Source organism: Polypterus senegalus, chromosome 5 (assembly GCF_016835505.1).
Source record: "Polypterus senegalus isolate Bchr_013 chromosome 5, ASM1683550v1, whole genome shotgun sequence".
NCBI classification, from domain to species: domain Eukaryota; kingdom Metazoa; phylum Chordata; class Cladistia; order Polypteriformes; family Polypteridae; genus Polypterus; species Polypterus senegalus.
The window spans coordinates 141601355-141621574 of record NC_053158.1 but is presented as its reverse complement, the minus strand read 5'-3'; the positions used below and the strand labels follow the sequence as shown (position 1 = coordinate 141621574).

The 20220-nt window shown below is 36.2% G+C and overlaps 1 protein-coding gene across 5 annotated transcripts in view; it reads right to left on the bottom strand.

The window, feature by feature from the left end:
- Positions 1 to 20220, bottom strand: part of amph (amphiphysin) — a 279401-nt gene that overhangs the window by 47003 nt on the left and 212178 nt on the right. For 4 of the 5 annotated variants that reach the window (XM_039753408.1, XM_039753409.1, XM_039753410.1 and 1 more), the window contains exons 11-16: positions 15750 to 15878; positions 6507 to 6617; positions 5369 to 5392; positions 3603 to 3626; positions 2942 to 3277; positions 1336 to 1368 (exon numbers count right to left, since the gene is read on the bottom strand). In XM_039753408.1, the coding sequence (XP_039609342.1) occupies positions 1336 to 1368; positions 2942 to 3277; positions 3603 to 3626; positions 5369 to 5392; positions 6507 to 6617; positions 15750 to 15878 (657 nt within the window). The remainder of the gene's footprint in view (positions 1 to 1335; positions 1369 to 2941; positions 3278 to 3602; positions 3627 to 5368; positions 5393 to 6506; positions 6618 to 15749; positions 15879 to 20220) is intronic. The other variant, XM_039753412.1, reaches the window with a different exon arrangement.

Sequence of the window (20220 nt, the reverse complement as noted above, 5' to 3'; positions counted from 1 at the left end):
GAGGGTCCAACCCGTTACTTGCAAGGTGTACCAAATAAAGTGGCCGGTGAGTGTATGTCACATATATTATCTGAATTATTATCCAAGATGTGAATTATTTTATTTCAATCTAAAACACTTGCTTATATTAACCTCTCATTTTTTGTTCTTAACAAATTTGACTATCTTTATTTTTGCAATCATTTATATTCAGTAATATTTTATTTGCTGAGTATACTTTAAAGAAGAACTTTTGTATAAAGATCAGGTTTCTATATATTTCATATTTTAATAATGCTGAAATCAACTGTTTATCTTAAGGGATGCCAGTGTCTGGAAACGCTGGAAATGAAAATGACTGCAAACCTCAAATTTTTGCCCAGAGTCATGGTATTACAATACCTAGTCTATAATATTAAATTGATACATTTTGTTAAATGTAAAATATTCAAACTGTCTAATTTTTTTATATATAAGATTGAAATTTGATTTTAGAATATAATCCAGGAAGTGTCTTCTTATGATTTGATAAAATCCTACATTTCTAACATATTAATTACCAAACAAATGAAAGAAATACATATTCGTCTGAAGCTCTGTATTAGTCTTTCCTACTGATGCAACATTAACATAAATTCTTCCAAATGGATTTTTGCCAAATGTATAAAGTGAATAGCATGATGTTGATCATAATATACACAATACAAAGTACTGATTTATAAAGCTAACATATGATCATTTTAATGTTTTTGTGAAACCTACTATTTTTTAAATACCTATGGTTTTCAATTATTCATCATCTATTTTTTAAAACCATTCTGTGCACAATCAAACCTAAATGAACTGAGTTGAAACAGGAACTAAAACACGATGAAACAGCAATCCATCACATGGAACACTTTCACACATCCCAGTCAGACAAAGATAAAGATATCACATAACAACTTGGATCTCTTGAAATGTGAGTTATCTGGAAAAGACTAACATGGACATGGGGAGAACCCCACACAGACAGTGATCAAGTTAGAATTAAACTCACCTCCTTGTAACTGTGAGACATTAGTACAAAATTCTGAATCTCTGTACCAACTCAACTAATATGTGTTTAAAAAATATAACTTCATTTAATTGGCCATTTAAATATATATAGCATAATTTCTGGACAGAATTTCTAGAGAAACAGAATTTTTCATTATTGAAATAATGTGTGCATTAAGGACACCACTGCAATTTCAACCGGCTGACCTCAATTAGTGTCATTACATTTTTTTCAGCTCAATTAACCTTCTTGTCTTTAGACTAAAAATACTGGCAATTGATATATTTAAAAATGAAACATTTTGTATGAGAGATTACCTGAGAAAATCCATTAAAAGCATTGTTGGATACCTATATCAGATTAGAGAGAAACAAAATATTAAGCTTCCACAGCTTTACTGTATTGCATAATACATCAGTATTGTGTAACAATCATGTGTTAGTGAAGGAAATGGAAAGGATTCAGGGTACTGCAGGGAATGGGCTCAATGCAAAACACTAGGTTACTTTCAACAGCTTAGGGAACAGGGGGCTCTTCTCTTAACTTTTCTATGCTACACACCAGGATAAGGTAAAGTACCTCTTCCTTCTCAGCATCTATTTCCCGGTATAACAATCCATATCTCCGGTTTGCAATCTCATCTTCTGATAAGTCAGAGCTGTTGGTTTCATTATCTTTGGGGCTGGTCGAACTTTCGATGCTAGCATTCCTCGAGTTTTGCATTTGAAAGTGACCTTGTGTCTTGGCCAGGTCTTTGCTTGCCTGTACCAAATTGTTACACTCCATCTCCCATGCTGATTTTTTCTTTGACAACCTTTCATCTTTGTGGCTATCATCTGGTAAACTGCTATCTCCCCATCCAGTTCCAAAATCTCCCAAACCTTCGGTGGACCAGAAACCGCTGCTATCACTGACTTCTTGCCAGGTGTTGCTGCTTCCACTTTCTTGATCACCAGGTTCCTCTGGAAAGGCTGACCACTGATCAAAGCTATTGGACTGAACATCAGGTAGGCTAGAAAAACCCCAGTCATCATTGCTTACCGTCGGCTCCCAGTTTTCTGGCCATATTGTGTTTTTGTCAGAAGCCCATTGATCAGTGCTTATGTCTAACTCTTCATTATTCTTTGAATTGGATGACCATCCTGCATGAAAATCATCATCAGCTGCACAGCTGGAGTCCTCCATCTGATCAATTGTTTTGTTGGAAGCTTCAACTGGCCCCTTAATCTGAAGTGGGCTAACTATTACTTGACTCTGACTATTCTCCTGTAAAATAGCATCTTCAGGCATGGCAGTGCTCAAATCAGAAACCAACATGTATTCTGCCCCATCTCCTGCTGCAGACTTGGATACTAACACCACATTACCTGTTGTTTCAGTTTCCAAACCCTTGGCTATATTTTGATTACTGACAAGGTGGCCTCTGTTGCTTTGCTGGTCATCGCTCTTTAAAACAATATCTTGTGCAGGATGGTTTTGTAGAATAACCTCTGTGATGGTGTTCCAGATGCTATCCTTACTTTTTTCAAAAGCTGTATTTTCATTAACATCCATCACTTCCCTAACACTCTCTTCAGTGTCACTGACTTCTTCCTCACTGATTTTTCTTTCTTTTGCTTCAAATGATTTAACACTCTCTTCACTTTCCTCTGTATGACCATCATAATCCTCAGAATTCATAATATCATAATCTGGTGATAGTTCTTTACCTATGTGCTCCCTAACATCTTCAGTGTATTTCATTATGGATAAATTAGAATGATCACTGATATTTTCATCTGCTAGTACCACCTCACTTTCTTCACTATTCTGATTCACTAAGCCATATGATATAGAAATTCTTTCCTCCTTTTCACCTACTGTATGAAGGGGATCATCATTAACGATTTGTTCTTGAAACTGATGAGTTTTACACGTCCTAACCTCTGTCACTGCAGTATCTGCCTGCTCCTCCTGAGGTGCTTCCTGCCAGTTCTCATCTTGGGGCCACTCCTGCCCCTCTACTGGTTCCTGAAGATCAGAACACAACTGGTTAACTTCCTCTGTAGTGTCTTGTTGGCAACGTGGCTGCTCAGTGTCTCCATTTGCTGAAATCTCCTGACTGACACTAGAAGTGCTAAAGTCTAAGCCCCAGTCTGTTGCAAAGCCACTGCTTGAACCCTGGTCAGAATGTAACCGTGTAATGTCTTCTGCATTGTGACCTTTTGTATTGTCGTCCACAGCCAGGTTACAGAGTGATAGACTTTTTGAAGAGTCGGGCTTTGGGATAGACAGATAAGTAAAAAAAGAACAAAAATGATTTCAATGAAAAATTCATCAAAAGTCAGAAAATGAAAAAAGAAAACATTGCATGATCATCTCACTGTCTTGTCTGAAGAAGGAGATAGTGAAGTAAGATTATGATGGATGTTTCAATTAATTGAAATCTAAGCAAATAAAAAGTGTTTCAGTCTAAATTAATTTTATAAAAGAAAAGCTTAAATAACCTGAAAATACAGCTATATATAATATAGATACTTATAGAAAAACTGTGTTAATTATACTTCTTAGACTAAATTTAATTGAAAACATGCTTTATACTTACAGGCTGTGATGCTTCAGCACTTGCCTAAATTAAAAGAAACAAAAAAAAGTTATTTTTATTATTAACATTCCTAATCACACATTTCAGTACCACAACGTGGCCATATGGATGTCTCCCAGTAAAACGGGCTTTCCTCAAATGTTGCAAACGCACTACATTCAGTTCACAAATTGTGAGTATTTCCAATGGTTTTTCCCATAATTGAGCTCCATTCCAATTGCTTTTTATGAAAAAGTCTCGATTTCAAAGCATATGTAGCTGTAAGAATGACTATATCTAAACCACTACTTTGTAAATTTCTGTAAAATCTATGATTTCTCACTAAAGGTGGCTTGATGCTCTTCGTTCTAAGAGTCATTATTTTGACAAGGTCTAGAGGCCATTCTGGTCACCTAAGAGACATTCCATACAGACAAAAAGACATATCTTCCTTTTCTTCTGCATGGTCAAGCAGTGCTCACCAGTTTCCACCACCAACTCTGGGCTTGGCTACAGAGGTCAGATCCCATTTTCTGCCCTGAGTGATGTTAAGTTAAATTTTATGTGAAAAATGGTGGAAGGCACATAATGAGACACTCTCTATCTGGGTCCTCAAGGTAAAAAAATCTGCCAAGGTTATGCCTATCAGGAGCACAGTTTTCCTAACAATCTAGCACTAGGTGCACTGTAGCATATGAGTCTGTCCACCTTAAAATGTCTAAAAGCTTTGTTTATGTGTCAAAGTGTAGTCAGTCCTAAAAGTGTTATCCGGGCCATAAACTAAGGTGACATAAACTGAGTGGATATACTGTATTGTACTTGTTTTAAAAAATGTAAGATTAGTATAAGAAGCATTTTGCCTCCTGAGAAGGTAAAGAACTTTATTTTTTGTTTTTGCCTTGTGTTTAAATTGCCCTCGTCTACTACTTTTGAGCAAAACAAAATTTTGTTCCTGCTGGAAAAATGTTTTATTTCTTTTAAGAAATGTCCAAATTAAGGTAGATTAGAGTTCATACTTGTTAGTTAGTTGACTAGCATAAAGCGCTCTACTGAACGTCACAGAAAATCCTTCCTTTCCACAGCTATCAGGCTTTATAACTCCTCTTCCAGTCACTCATCCACACAATATAACTGTTCTCTCCATCCTTAATGGATCTCCCAGAACATTTTTTCAACCACCTAGATGTGCATTAAACTCATTTGTTACTTCTCATGTGAATAACTTTCAACATTTTATTTCTCAAAATGTGCAATATTTCACCTGTATGTGCAATATTATTATGTGACTTTAGTGAGCTAGGATTTTGTTAAGAGACTCAGATTTATACTATTATATTTACTTCACTGTATACCTGTAGAGCAGAGTAAATGAGGATTTATTGTAGCTTACTTTGATATTTTATATTCTATTTTACTTTGTATGCTTATTTTTTATATGTGCTCTTCATGTTACTTGTGCCTTTGGCTATCCATATAGCTGGAACATAAGTAATTTCCTTTAGGATTAATAAACTGTTCTGATTTAAAGGTGTCTCATTTAAGCATTCTCATATTGTTTGCTTTGCCTTCATAAACTAGACAATGAAGCAGAAATCTAGGAGTAAACGGTGAAGCTTTTTAGCCATTGCACTCCTAATGTTAAGGTTTAAATAACAGTGGTAGTCAAGGAAACCAAATAATACATTTTCAGTTTTAATGGTTACATTTGACCTTGGTTATCAATTGGAACTTGTTTTTTATATTTTATTATTTATAACAATAAGCATTTATATAAAAGCCAATCTTACCGTCCATAAATCCCAAGGCAAAGTCTGAAAAAAAACATTAAATAAGCTGATAAATTACATTAAATCTGTAGGACATAAAAATAATACTTCTTATAAAACCTTACCAGGTCAAAGGCCACCTACTGTGCAGTTTCTTTGAATCTTTCCTAATCTAGTTCACACTAACTGCATGAAAGTAGACCCAAACATTCCTTCAATTAGTGAATAACACATAACTAGGATGCAGTTATTGAATATGCCACTTGGTGCCCACAAGTGTGGTTAATCAGTTTGTCGATTGGCATCATGCTAAGTTGATCGAGTGTGTATTTTGGCCATTTATTCTACAATTGCAAAGGTGATTTCAGTAATTTTTTTCTCCAAGTTGCTATAGCAGATTTTCAAGTGACAATGATGATAATTTTTTCGATATTAACAGACTTATTCATATTGAATTTGTTTCTTATGAAAAGACTATTGGGACAGTGAAATTACACTGAAGTGCTAAGGCAGCTATAGAAAAGAAACAGGAAAAAAAGAAAATGCAGTGGCTCACACAAAACTGCATTTTGCACCATGACAGTGCACCTGCATACACCAAATTATCAGTCAAAGATTTTCTGATCAAAATCAATGTGGTGGCTAATTTCCACCTCAATATTCACCAAATCTTGCTCCTTGACTTCTATTTCTTCCCAGAAATTAAAACTGACACTAAAGGCAAGAAGATTTGCTATTATGTAAAAAATTCAGGAAGAAACACCAGAGGCTATAGATGCAGGAATAAAAGATGAGTACAGTAAATGCTAACAGGAATGGAAGTGCTGGGATAAGTCTAATACATCTCAAGGAGAGTGTTTTTGATGGTGACTAAAATGGAATTTTTGAGATTTATAATTAGATTTCTTTTTAACAATTATGGAAATTTTTGGGTCCCCCCTTATATAGTATGAAGTTACTTGTACAACCCCATGGATGCAAAAACATATCATTAATTATTATGAATATACTTGAAACCATATCCTGTAAGTGATCTGAAAAAATATCTCTACATATTTAATATACTGTACATTACATGTACCTTTTCAATATATCAAGGCTACGCGGACATTTTGAAAATGACTACTTTTTAAATAAATTAACATGCTAAAACTCATACCTGAGAGATGGGAGATTGAGATTTCCCTATTGGTGTTGTGGAGTCTGGTTTAAAAGGGTCAAAGTCTAGATCTAATAAAGATTCTCCTTTCATTGCTGTAGGTCCTTCATTCTGTAAGGATGGCAAAAATAATTGTCTGTTATCATCAGGGCTGCATGTACAGAGACAGGAAATGGTAAAGCTTCCCAATCTGTGAAAGCCTTCTAAAGCACTCAGCTAAATAAAGTCAGCCTCAGCCAAAGTATGTCATAACTTTTATAGTTATGAAATATTGATGAAGAATTTCATGTGTCACTGAGTTGCATGCTCAAGCTTCATCTTGTCTGACATATCCCTAATGAGCAGGATGCAACACAGAACATGTAGGTTTTACCTAATGTTTTGACGAATTATAGCAGCTAGTAAAGTTGGCAAAAATGGGATTCGTATTTACAAAAGTGATATCTGGAAGATGCAGAGATATGGTTAAACCAAAACAAATTTTGTAAACATGCAGTAAACAACAAGAATAATGGAGCAGTTCAATCCATTATCAAAGAAACAGGGAAGAAGTTTTAAAACAAATCATAGCCAAAAATGAAAACAATATGTAGAGAAAACTACTAACTACTGACTAATAAATATAAGAAAGGAAGGATGACCTATGAAAAAGCAGGTTGAAATAAGATAACAAATTTGGATGAATGAAAACGATGCAGGAAGTTATAGCCAAGAGTTTAAGTGCCAGACATACATACAATGAATTTGGGTCATATATTATTATCCTCACCACCACCCCCAAATCTGTGTGGTCATTAGACTGTCAAGATGGGTAAAAAAAATTCAACTCAAATATTATGAGGTAACTGTACATTATCTTATGTCAGCAAATCTCATTGGATACACCTTTATTAAAGATCAATGCAAATATGTATTTAGAGCATCAAGACACCAAGTTGATAGAGGCACAAGGCACAAAAGGTCTTTAGGAAATGGTAAACTACATTATTCTTTTGTCACTGTAACACAGAAAAGACACTAATCCATGACCAGCCTGTCACTGCTGTCTCTCCTTAAGGCCGCAAGAAGAATTCTGAAATTTACTAATGTAAGCATGTGCACTACTGCGTTAAAAATAGCAGAACTAATATTCTGTCCAGTTAAAGGCTCTCAGAACCTACCCCAGTAAAACCTTTCTTTATTGACATTCTTTTTATTTAGACTGATAATAAATGAGAGAAACTGAGAATACCACACGTAAGAGGCAAATGCAAGCACATTAACAGATAGGGGCAAAAACTAGCATATGCAATATCAAACACTTGGTTGTCTGAAATTACAGCCTCTGAGCTCTACACTTCATCATATCGTGAAATGAACATTAACTTAAAGGAAAACTACATCCAAAAACATTTGTTTTATGTGTTGCTTACCCCATGTATTTTGTAGTGATCTTATACTTTCTTTGAAAACAGAGATAAAAATGTTTATGACAGAATAGGCATCTATGGTGAGCAGTGTTGTACAATGGCAAACAAAATGAAAAACGTCCATGGGAAAAAAAATATCTCACATCACTCGTGTCACATAATCTTCAAGTCAGTTATCCAGTTGTATACTTACAACAAGCAAAAAGCATATATTGTTTGGTAAATTATTGCTAAACAAACATTGAAAATACAATAATAAAATATTTTCTTGGTCATCACTACAAGACACACATGGTAAGTAACATTTAAAAAAATATGATTTTTGACTGAAGTGATTTTTAAACACTTCAATCAAAAGAAATATAACTTCCCAAAATTATTATAATTTTACTGTGAAGTGGGAAAAGTAAAACATAGAAATAGGCAGATCTATAATGTTGAGGACGAACTTATTGTGCAATGAGGTCACATAATTATGATTCTTGTCTGGGTCATGTATTTACCGTCTTTGTGAAATATTTCCTGTTTACCTAAGCTTTGGGGGTTTCTCTAAAAAGTGACAACATGTTTTCAAGGTGATTGTGGCTTTCTAAATGCATTTGACTCCATCTGCAATTCATATACATCCCCAGTCTGGGTCCTGCCAAGGTCTATGCTAGACAAGAAAGATGAGATCTACATGCAAATGAAGAACATTTTGCATTTATGAAACCTGGTTTACCCAAAAGTCATCATTATTCGAGTCAGATAACCATCCCACATCCCTAATCTTAACCATAATGTGACTGGGTTACAGTTGCTGTCACTACCAGTGTGTAGACTGGGGCACGATTCATGTGAATTAGGGGTGGCCCCATTCTACAAGCTCTGGAGTTGCCACAGTAATGCAAAGCAGAGTCGATAGAAGAGTCACCTGGCCACGACTGGAGGCAAGTTCAAAAAGGATGGGCAGGAGGGAAAAAGAAGGATAGTCAGTGTTTTGTGGCAGATGGAAAAAGCTTGATGATCACCAGATTAAAGGTGTTACCAGGTTGGGAAGTGTCCAAAATGATAATAGTCTTTAAAGTAATATGGTCAGTTTTCTTCACCAATAAGACACCAGCGGTGATTAACTTGGATAATATGCCAACAGTGGACATTTGTTGGAACCTGGGTGAGATTTTCCATGCTTTTCTGTATTTTGGAGATTCATTGAGTGACTGCATCATCCATTAACTTTAACTGCAGCTCAATAATCGGACAAACGTTTTTGCCATCACACTTGCATTGTGTTACACGACTAGGGTTTGGGAAGGGGTAATATATTAAAAGTATGATATGTCAAGAAACATAGAAAATTGGGAATATGGCGAATTGTCTTGGGTGAGAATAATAAAGTCTTATTATTTTCACCCAAGACAATTCACCATATTCCCAATTTTGTGTGTGTGTGTGTGTATTTTTGAGTGGAGCGATCTTCACCTGTTTGGATGTGTTATGGGGAGCTCTTTACTATTACTGTTTAACCTGTGACTGGTTTCAAAATAATTACCTTTTTATTATTTTACATTTCTTTATATAAATTTCATTCAAGTTGGCGGTGGGCAAAATACAATGATTGTTGTTGGCATTCTTTCTGAAACATCATCCTGCACAACTTAAACAGTGAAGTGAAGCCAGTTAGACCGGTTTAGGGTCTAACTGTTGCAAATGTAACAAATGAGACTGAACACTGTTGAGAATAATCAAAGTTTAGTTGAAAACGACTTTATAAAAAAACTTTCAAGAACCTGTAAGATTTTCTGAAATGTTTTCTACAGTATATTCAAGAAATCACTCACATTGTTAAATTATTCTTTGTTTTTTGTGTATATCGAACACTGTACACTTTTGCTTTCAGCATAAATAATGATCTTCACTCTGGGCTAAAAACCTAAAGGCCTAACATAAAATCGTTAATTGTGTTGAAATAATAGAAACACTTATTGTACTCAGGCAGACAAGTCTGTTTGCATAAAAAAATAAAACATTGTTTTAAATGAAAAGTTATTTCCTACAAGTGCACGTGCTTTACTGTATATCAAAACAATGGTTAAATACTTACGATTTATAAATTGACAAAGATGTAGCTAGAAAAGCTAAATAAGGAACTTTAAAATAGTAATAAGTCCTTGGTGTTGGTATTTCTTTCTACAAGACTTCTAAGGGATTGGCCATCAAGAAAGGTTGGAGCAGGACAGACATCATATGAAAGCAAACAGGAGGTTATAAAACCTACCATTGTATTAGGTATCCTGGAAGACCTTCAGGGAGGGACACAAGTACAGAGCAAAAAGTAAAATGTAATCTATACCACCAGGGCTCTAGGAGGCAGGTGACCAAGCAAGTTCTAAGAATTGAAGGAAAGGACTGGGATTGATGAACAATTTTTCTTAAGGTTTTGGTTTTCTTTCTTTGATCTTTCTGAGTCTTATACCTTTGACACTTGCGTTTTTCTCAACTTTTTTTCTTAACTATCATGAATACTTTATCTCTTGATTTGTGGTAATTTCCTCTTAGACACTTTCTCTTGTCATAATAGAGGAAGACAGGCTAGTACAGAGAAGTGTGGGTTGGCTAGAAAGGGAGTGATGGTAGGTGAGGGAAAGGAGTGATGTTTTATATACCATGAGATGGTAAAGTAGAGGAGCAACCTTAGAAACAGACTGTGGTACAAGACCTTTACAAATCAATTAACAACAACAGCATGATTTTTATTTTGTATTTTTGTCTCCAGGCAAATCCATTTGCTGTCTATTACTGATTGCTCAGGGACAAACATTAAATAATTCATGACCAGAAGATGAAATGTTACTGAAAGCCAAGCCTTAATTCTTTAACCAAAAATATATCCGATATTACACAAAAACTAACGCTATATAAACAACAATTAAGATTAGATAACAAAGCAAGGATTCTAATAAACTAGAAAAGCCAACAACAAAGGGCATACCAATACAGAAAACTATATTATGAAATCTCAGACACCAAGAAGTGTATGGGGCTGACCTTTACACCCTTGATCCCTAATGACAAGCACAGCGTGACCCAGGACATCACCCATATCAATGCCATAGCAACTAGTACAACAAAACAGTGGCATCCATTAAAACAAAAATGGCATCACGGGTAGACGTAAAATATTTTTTAAAATAGATGTAAAATATTTTTAGGACTCTTAAATCAACAGACTCATAAAAACCTAACAGCAGAAAAGAACCTAGTGGATAACAACATTCTTCATGGAAAATGAAAGATGGAAAAGTAGTAAAAATAAGGGCAGAAAAAAATAATTTCAAAGTCAGATCATGCTGGTGTTATACAGTAAATGCCATTCCTTTTCTGTGTATTTTCAATAAACGTAAATTTTTTGCAGATTTTGAACACCTTTGAATTATTCTAGATTGCCACTACTACAGAATGTCTGATGTACATAGCCATGACAGACACTTGACAGAATAAAAAAAATTAAGAAAGGAAACAAAGATTTCAGCAAAATGCATCATTTTCAGTAATTACTTTGTCTCATTTGTTCTTATATACTATAAACTGTTGAATGTATTTGAAAGATTATCCAAAGCATATTACAAGCCTAATATGATATTTAAGTGCATTTTCTTAATATTTTTTCCTTTTTCAGGACAATGACTTATCTCACAGTCTCAACTGCTTTTACATATATACTCCATGAATGATATTTTAATGTAATAAAAATCAAGCAGGATGCATAATTCGAAGTTCATTTATATTTGTAGAACATATTTTAGCTGTACTATAAGAAGTATAATTATATATGAACCATGGATTTTTTCTATATAATAATCTATATATATAAATGCCAAATACCACTGATTAACTCATCACAAAATCTCCCGAACCATGAAGACTTGGGATTTAAAATTCGGAATGTAGGTTACCCTTGGCCCATAGGTGCTCGCTAAGAAACGTTTTTCAAATTTCGTGGTCCAAGAGCAACATTTTTTTAGACTCATTTATATGTCTGTCCGCTTTTCATGAGAGAACTACTTAACGAATTTAGATTGTTTTTTTCTATAATTTGCTTGAACATTCCATTGATTTTGTCACTTTCTCATCGTGTTAAGTATCATAGTTGACTTGAGGTACCGATTTATTAGTGCGAATCCAAGAGAGACTCGTCGGGCTGCAGGGAGGGGGAAGGAGGCCTTCCTCACTCACGTGTCTGCCTCGGGGCGTAACCTTAACGGATTTATATATTTTTTTTATATATATAATTTGCTTGAACATTTCGGTTGATTTTGTGACTTTTCTTATTGCGCTAAAATCATAGTTCGCTTGCAGGAGCAATATATTCGCGCTAATCTATGACAGGCTGTGTGCCGAGGGGAGGGAGAAGAGTGACGTCAGGAGTAGAGAGCTGGGCTGGGCCCTCCACACTGTCCTGTTTCACTAATACATGGGCGAAGCTGTGGTGGATGACTAATAAAAAATAACTTTAACTAGACAAATATTAATAACCTTAGTTATGGCTATTGAAAGTGTAAGCACATTGAGCATGGGAAAGGCTCTACATAAATAAAATGTATTATTATTATAATTACTTTATGAATAAAATGCATTATTATTATTATAATTATTTTACTATATAATACTACTAGCAAAATGCCCGCGCTTCGCAGCGGTGAAGTACTGCATTAAAATTTTTATTAAGAAGAAAATTAAACCTTTTAAAACTGAGGGAAAATATGCCAATAATTTTTTGTTAAGGATCTCTTTGTATATCATGTTGTCAGTTCAGCCCTCCGGTTGTAACATGACCAAGCTGTGCGCTGAGCTTACTCTTAAGGATGTAACGTACAGTTGGTCATGTGAACAGTAATCTTGTTTCAAATCTCACAGCTTGGATTGCTGCTGTCGTAATCAGTTTGAGTTTCATGGTTTGTTTCAATTATGACTGTATTTGCAGGATTTGTTGTGTTGAAGTGACATTTGGCATCTGTCAAGCGTTGTAAGCACATGTGTAAAATCACATCCAGCTTTTGAGAGTTTAAACATTCATAAACATCAAAGTGTCCACTACTGAAATCGTCACCTGTGAATCTAAGATGTTTAAGAGGCATTGGCGGTTGTCGAAAGGTGTAAAATATTTGGCCATTTCAGTACACTTGAAAGCAACAACCGAACAATTCAGTGGCAGCCATCAACTCACATGCAGAACCATAGGTGAAGGGCTTAAGCATTTCACTCTTATAGCGCACCTGTGTAGTATAATTATCTCCTGTACCGTCATCAGTCCACACCTTGAACCTGTCCCAGTCATTCAATACATAAGACACAATGTTCCTCTGGATATCAAGAGTGAGTCTGATATGGCCGTGCAATATGATCATCTCGATAGACATGGTAATGGGGGTTGGAATGATAAAGGAAATGGGTACCTGAGCAATGTAAAGTTAGTGTAAAATACCTACACAATAACTATAATTGTAATAAACAAAAAATAAAACAGCGGAGAAGCCGTGGATTAAACAAAAAGGCTGTAGTTATCAGTAGGGAGACGTGAATCCTGTGGCGAAGCAAGGAAGAGAATGTAGAGACCGGAGTGACGGATGGTCTTATATAGGCAGGCAGCCAACAACGTGGGAGGCGTTGGGATGGGGGGCCCAACTACGCCTCACACAGCGACCGAGCTGCAGGCTATGGACATATATATGTACGTAAGTAGGATTCAGTTAGCATTGGGAACCCGTGTACCAAATTTCTTGAAGATGGGCCCATAAGTAGCAAAGACTGTTGAAAAGTTCAATATGGCGGCCGACAGTGGCATCATACCAACGAAATAAGTATGTACATTGGTTTCGGTTAGCTCAGGGAAGCCGCCTACCAAATTTCGAGAAGATGGGGCCGTAAATAAGAAAGTTCAACATGGCGGACGTTGTTGACTGTTATGACCGTTACGCGTAGAATTTCGAAATTAAACCTGCTAAACTTTTGCAAGTAAACTGTAAGGAATGGGCCTGCCAAATTTCAGCCTTCTACCTACACGGGAAGTTGGAGAATTAGTGACGTTTGGAAAATTCAATATGTTGGCCGACAGTGACGTTATACCACCGAAATAAGTAGGTACATCAGTTTTGGTTAGCGCAGGGAAGCCACCTACCAAATTTCGTGAAGATGGGGTCAGCCTTCTACCTACACAGGAAATTTGAAAATTGGTGACGTTGAAAAGTTCAATATGGCGGCCGACAGTGGCGTCATACCATCGAAGTAAGTAAGTACAGCGGTTTCGGTTAGAGCAGGGAAGCCGCCTACCAAATTTCGTGAAGATGGGGCCATAAATAAGAAAGTTCAACATGGCGGACGTTGTCGACCGTTATGACCGTTACGTGTAGAATTTTGAAATGAAACCTGCTTAACTTTTGTAAGTATGCTGTAAGGAATAAGCCTGCCAAATTTCAGCTTTCTACCTACATGGGAAGTTGGAGAATTAGTGATGAGTCAGTGAGTGAGTTAGTAAGTGAGTGAGGGCTTTGCCTTTTATTATTATAGATAGCTTACATACAGTGTAAAAATATCTTTTTGAACTAATACTATATCTATCTATCTAATACCAAAGACAGCAGAGGCACTGATTTTAACAGATTTTTTACTGCAAAAAATATATCGTTTGGACAGACCAACAAAAGAAAATCCTGTAAGTAGGTAATGAAAACTGTTTTTAACCAAGTGAAACGCCTCTTACAAATTTCCCTTGACAATATAAGGAAGAAGAAAATAATAAGTTGTAGCTTACTGTACCCTTAAGTACAATATTTATACAAATGCTGTAGTGCAGAACACAAAAGATATAAAAATACCTCAGACAACAACCCAAAGCCGAAGTCTGCCAGGAATCAAAGGTTCTCCTCCTGTCTACAATAAAATACACCTTTTTCACTATCTTATCTGTGATCTGTTTTCTCTCTATCCATGTTTAATGACAACACTGCTTTGAAGGACTTTTCTTGCAGTAATCAGGGGACACCTTTCAATGTTATTGCCTCCAAAATTGACAGAGCAGTATCTAAAGATAAACACATACTACATACGCTAAGAGTCTGTACTGTAAGAGCAAAAAAAGGTCAGATCACTTTACCAAGTTAAATCAATTACAATATGTTAAACTTTACAAATTCAAAATGTCTATACAATTTAATCTACATTACACAAAAAGTCCCATTGGTGGCACTGCACTCTTGTTAATCTATTAATGATATTAGCCAGATAATTTTATTTGAAATCTATTGGAGATGTTTACAGTGCACTGGGGTTTTCTTCCTCTCTAAATAATGTGCCACTGTCAGAAAAAAACACATTATTATTTTTGAGACCTTTTGCATTACCTGACATTTACTGTGGACACTGACATCTTGTGGCTACAGATACAGACATTTGTTGGGCAATCGGAATGTCAGCATCTTACGGCTACTGTGCATTGTTCCACTCTAAATGTATGCATGTTGAAGTGACCAAGCTTAGACCACATTAAGAAATGACTTAGTGAGAGACCCTGCATTAAAGCAAACAAAAGAAACTACATTTCATTCAGAATTATATTGCTGGCTTTGAATGTGATATCTTTTTTGATTTTTTCCAAAACAATCGAGACAATAATCAAATGCATTAATAATGTAAATATCAAATTGAAACTTCAATAATGAATAAATAGCATTTTATTTTGACTTTTGAGTCAAAGGGTTTTTCTAGGTAAAATGGCAAAATATGCATCAAGTGAACATTTCCTATTAAGCATGTCAAACATTAACTTAATGTTGCATGTAAAATATAAGACACATACCTGTAAAGGTGTGGTGACATTGATTTCCGGAACAAAGTTGTCATCAAAAAAGTTTATTATCTGTTCCTGATGGAGTTCTTTTGTTGGGGTGAGCTTTGGTGGAGGTGGAACAGGAGGACCCTTTCGTAACTATAAAGAAAAATGCAAGAATTACGTGGAAAGAATGCAGACTAAAGGACTTGCAATTTCCTTCATCACAAAAAATGCACTACCTGTCACTTTTGTAACCCGGACTGCAGTCATTCAGCCTCTATTTCGTGTATGTGTTTTGCAGTGAATATCAACAAAAACATCTTTCAGGTGTATACACTTTGAAAAAGGATAATTAGTATTTTCAATCATATAGATACAATTCTATAATTACAGGCATCTAAACAAACCTCTTTAACTTACAGCTTCTGAATGAAAAATAAACAAAGTATAAAAGACGTGGACATATTCTAAAGGCTACCTATATGAGTTATAACTCTACAAACATATCAAAGTGGGAATGGAATAATATGTAGAATTATGACCAAACCGTAACAGTTCTGGCAGTTTTGAAAAATTTTCCTGTACATTAAAATTCAAACAGTACAATCCACTCTGCCATTGCACAATGAAAAATGGGACGAATATCTTCACATAGAAGTTTAACACAATTTGTTACTTTTCTTGCTTACTACAAGCAAGGAGTATGTCTTTCTTCTTTCTGAAACAAAATTTGGTTTGGCCAAGGTGTATTAAACCCAGTTTACATAGTTAAGCTCCCGTCCAAATCTACCTAAAACCAGTGAAAACCTTAACCTGTGACTCCAACTTTTTATAACTGTGACATACTGAGACTGCTTGCATGTTGGTTAAAAGTTAATCTTCATCTTGCACCCTCATCCACGCTGGAAAAATTATTGCTCAATTTCAAGGAGTTAGACTCCATCTCTACAATATATAAAATCCTTTTACAATCCCTTCCTTTCAAAGATCCAAGAGGACACTGGGAAAATGATCTCTCAATTAATATATCAGAAAAGGAGTGGAAAGTAGCAATGCAGAGAATTCACTCGAGCTCCATATGTGCAAAGCATACAATTATACAACTCAAAATTATATATCGAGCACATCTGTCTCGCCTAAAACTCTCCAAAATGTTTCCAGGGCATGATCCAACCTGTGAACGCTGCAAATTAGCTCCAGCCTCACTAGGTCACATGTTCTGGGCCTGCTCCAAATTAACATTATTCTGGACAAAAATTTTTAATTACCTCTCAGACAGTCTTGGACTCACAATCCCTCCTAACCCATTAACAGCTGTGTTTGGGGTTCTTCCAGAGGGTCTTAAAGTGGAGAAAGACAAACAAATTGTGATTGCATTCACTACACTTTTGGCACGCAGACTTATTCTGATAAACTGGAAGAACCCAAACTCTCCTCTTTTAAGTCAGTGGGAAACTGATGTGTTATACTATTTGAAGTTGGAAAAAATTAAATACTCAGTTAGAGGATCTGTACAGACTTTTTTCAAAACATGGCAGGATCTAATCAGTAATATTTTGAAATGATTTTATAAAGCACAGAGAATTTGTTGATTTAGGTATTTTTAAAAGCCTTAAATTTTACACCGTTTGGCTTGCTCTCTCTCTCAAGGGTGGGGATCGATCTGTTCTTAGTATAATTCTTTTTTTTTTTTGTAAAAACGTGATTGCTATGTATTGATTGTAATAAAATTAATAAATAAAAAAAATAAATAAATAAATAAATAAAAAAAAAGTTAATCTTAAGTAATCCACGATCAACATATCACGACTAATCCAAGTTAGACAGAACCAGTGAGAAATTGCAATGGCTATTTAATCTTCTTATATAATACGCTACCGTGGCTGTCAGTTTGTCTGTCCAGGATTTTAAATCACCTGTGGCTCACAAACCATTTGAACTATTGACCTGAAATTTGGTACACATATACTACGCGATGTCTACCTCCCGCTTTCAGAGTGATGATTGACCTCCAAGGTTATTCCTCTTTTTATTTTTATTTTATTGTAGAATCAGCTCTCGGCGGCGGCCAGCAGGGTGGCCATGCAGCGCATGTGTATGGGCGCCGTTCTCATTCCTACCACCTTCACCGTCACTTCCCCTACCTCTTCATATGTTAAATCATTCTTGAGGCAGATTGAAGACTTAAGTGCCAACTTAAGTGAAAAATTAAGGAAAACGTACTAAGTAATTGCAACACAAACACTGACCTAATCAGTTTTAATGCAAAAAGATGCCGACGAAAGAAGAGAAGAAACAGGCCGCTAGGGTGGAGAAAAGAAGAGCTGCTCAGGGAGCAGCAAGCGCATCAACCTCTGAGCAAAGAAATGCTAAATGTACAAAGAAAGAGTATGAAAACTATGAATGCTTAAGTCAAGTGTATTCACGGAATGTTATCATGCAGTGCGCCGTTAATGGTATTAAAATGTAATAGAAAGGCAGAAATGTACAGACATTAAACTAAATGCAGGTTACAACTGTAAAGAAAACCTGCATTTGAAAGAATGACATGTAATATTTGAGTAACATGTACTGTGCCAGTAGTCCCTTAAATTTGATGAAGACTTGCTGTTGTGTAGTTCACTGGTGGACACAAAGGTGACTCTGTAGTCCCAGTCTGGAAGCACAAGCCAAGCACAATGAGGGCATAGGAAGTTCATTGTTATAATAGCTGTGGGTGTTATTCTATGATTCCCATCAGTTTTTGGCTGCGCCTATTTTCAAAGCTGATAGAGGTTTCGAAGCACAAGACTTGCCAGCGAGTTCTATCAGTAGCTGCATCTTCTAATTTCCTTGGCTGGATGTCACAGCAGCATAGGGTTGACTTTATAGCATCTTTATAGCGCTTGCATTGATAACCTTGTGGTCTCTTCTCAAACTCCAGTTCACCATAGAGCAACTGGTGAGGTATACAATGGTCACCCCTTCTGATGATATATTCCACCCACGGCATCAGGGTTCTGATAATCAGGGACTGAATGCTGGTGGACTACATACAATCCAAGACTTCCAGATTCCAAGATTCCAGTCTTTCCAGTGAATGCCAAGGGGAGTGACATGTGTGGAATTTCTCCTGCTGTTTGATATGTCATCATTAAAGGGTCCAGGACTCACATCCACAACAGAGAACCACAGCTCTGCAAAATTTCAACTTTGTGGAAATGTGAATATCGTATTGGTGTAGCACTCTGGAACGTAACCGTCCCAGAGCTTGGCTGGCTTCCTGATCCTGGAATCAATTTCTTTGTCCAGACTCACTATTCCAACAGATGTTTTCCAGGTATTTAAAGCTGTTTACATTTGTCAGCTGGGTGCCATCAACAGTCATTTTTGGTTCTATGGGGATGGTATTTGGCACGGATTGATAGAGTACTTCAAATTTATTCAGACTGATAGTCAAGCCAAAGAGCGTAACACTGTTTTTGAATTTGTTCAGCATCAGCTATAGATCACGATCTTTGTGTGCCAGGAGTGCATCAGCAAAGAGGATTTCCTGAATTACTCTATAGAGGCATTTGGTTCATGCATTCAAACAGTGAAGGTCAAAGAGAGAGTCATCCAATTGATACTTAGTATACACTCCCTTCTTCAAACCTTGGGCAGCACCTGACAAAATGCAGGTGGAAAACATTAAATAAGATTGAGGCTATTACAGAGCCCTGATTCACTCCATTGGAATGGCAAATGTATCTGATGTATCACCACTGTGAAAGGCCTGTTCTGTTATTCCATCATGGAGCAATAGTATCAACTTCACAAATTTCCTCAGTTTCCATAGCATCTCAGGATGATCCAAAGAGCCTCTCTGTTTACAATGTCAAATGCCTTTGTCAGGTCAATGAAGGCAGAGTAAAAGGGTATGTTCTGCTTGATACACTTCTAAACTTGTCTCATGACAAATTTCATATCTGCTGTACTCTAATTTGTCTGAAAGCCACACTGCACCTCTTGCAGGTTACTTTCTGGGACAGCGACAAGTTTGTTCAAAAGAATGCAGGCAAAGATATTCCAGTGGTGAACAGCAGTGAGATACATGTATAATCCAATTTGCTCACCTTGTTTTTGTAGTGAGCCATGGCATCCTGAAAGTTATCAGGTATTTTCTCTGTGAGCCAGATATCTTTCAGAAGGTCTTGAAACATCGTAAGGTGGTTTGCTCTAAAGCTATATAGACTGCGGCAGGGACACCATATTGTTATTTGAGTTCATCTGGGAGATCACTTTTTTGATTTCATCATCCAAGACTGGCTGCTAAGGGATCTGTTGTATGGCTTCAGGATCAACAATAGATGGTCTTTCAAGAAAATTGGAAAAATGTTCGGCCTAGCTGTTTTCCAGTCCTTCCCGAACTTTGATCAGGCCCAGTCCATCAGACGATAATAGTGGGAGCATCCTGATTTATTAGGGATACAGACCAATTTTATGGCACTGAAGAACTCTCTGGTGACATGTATATTTG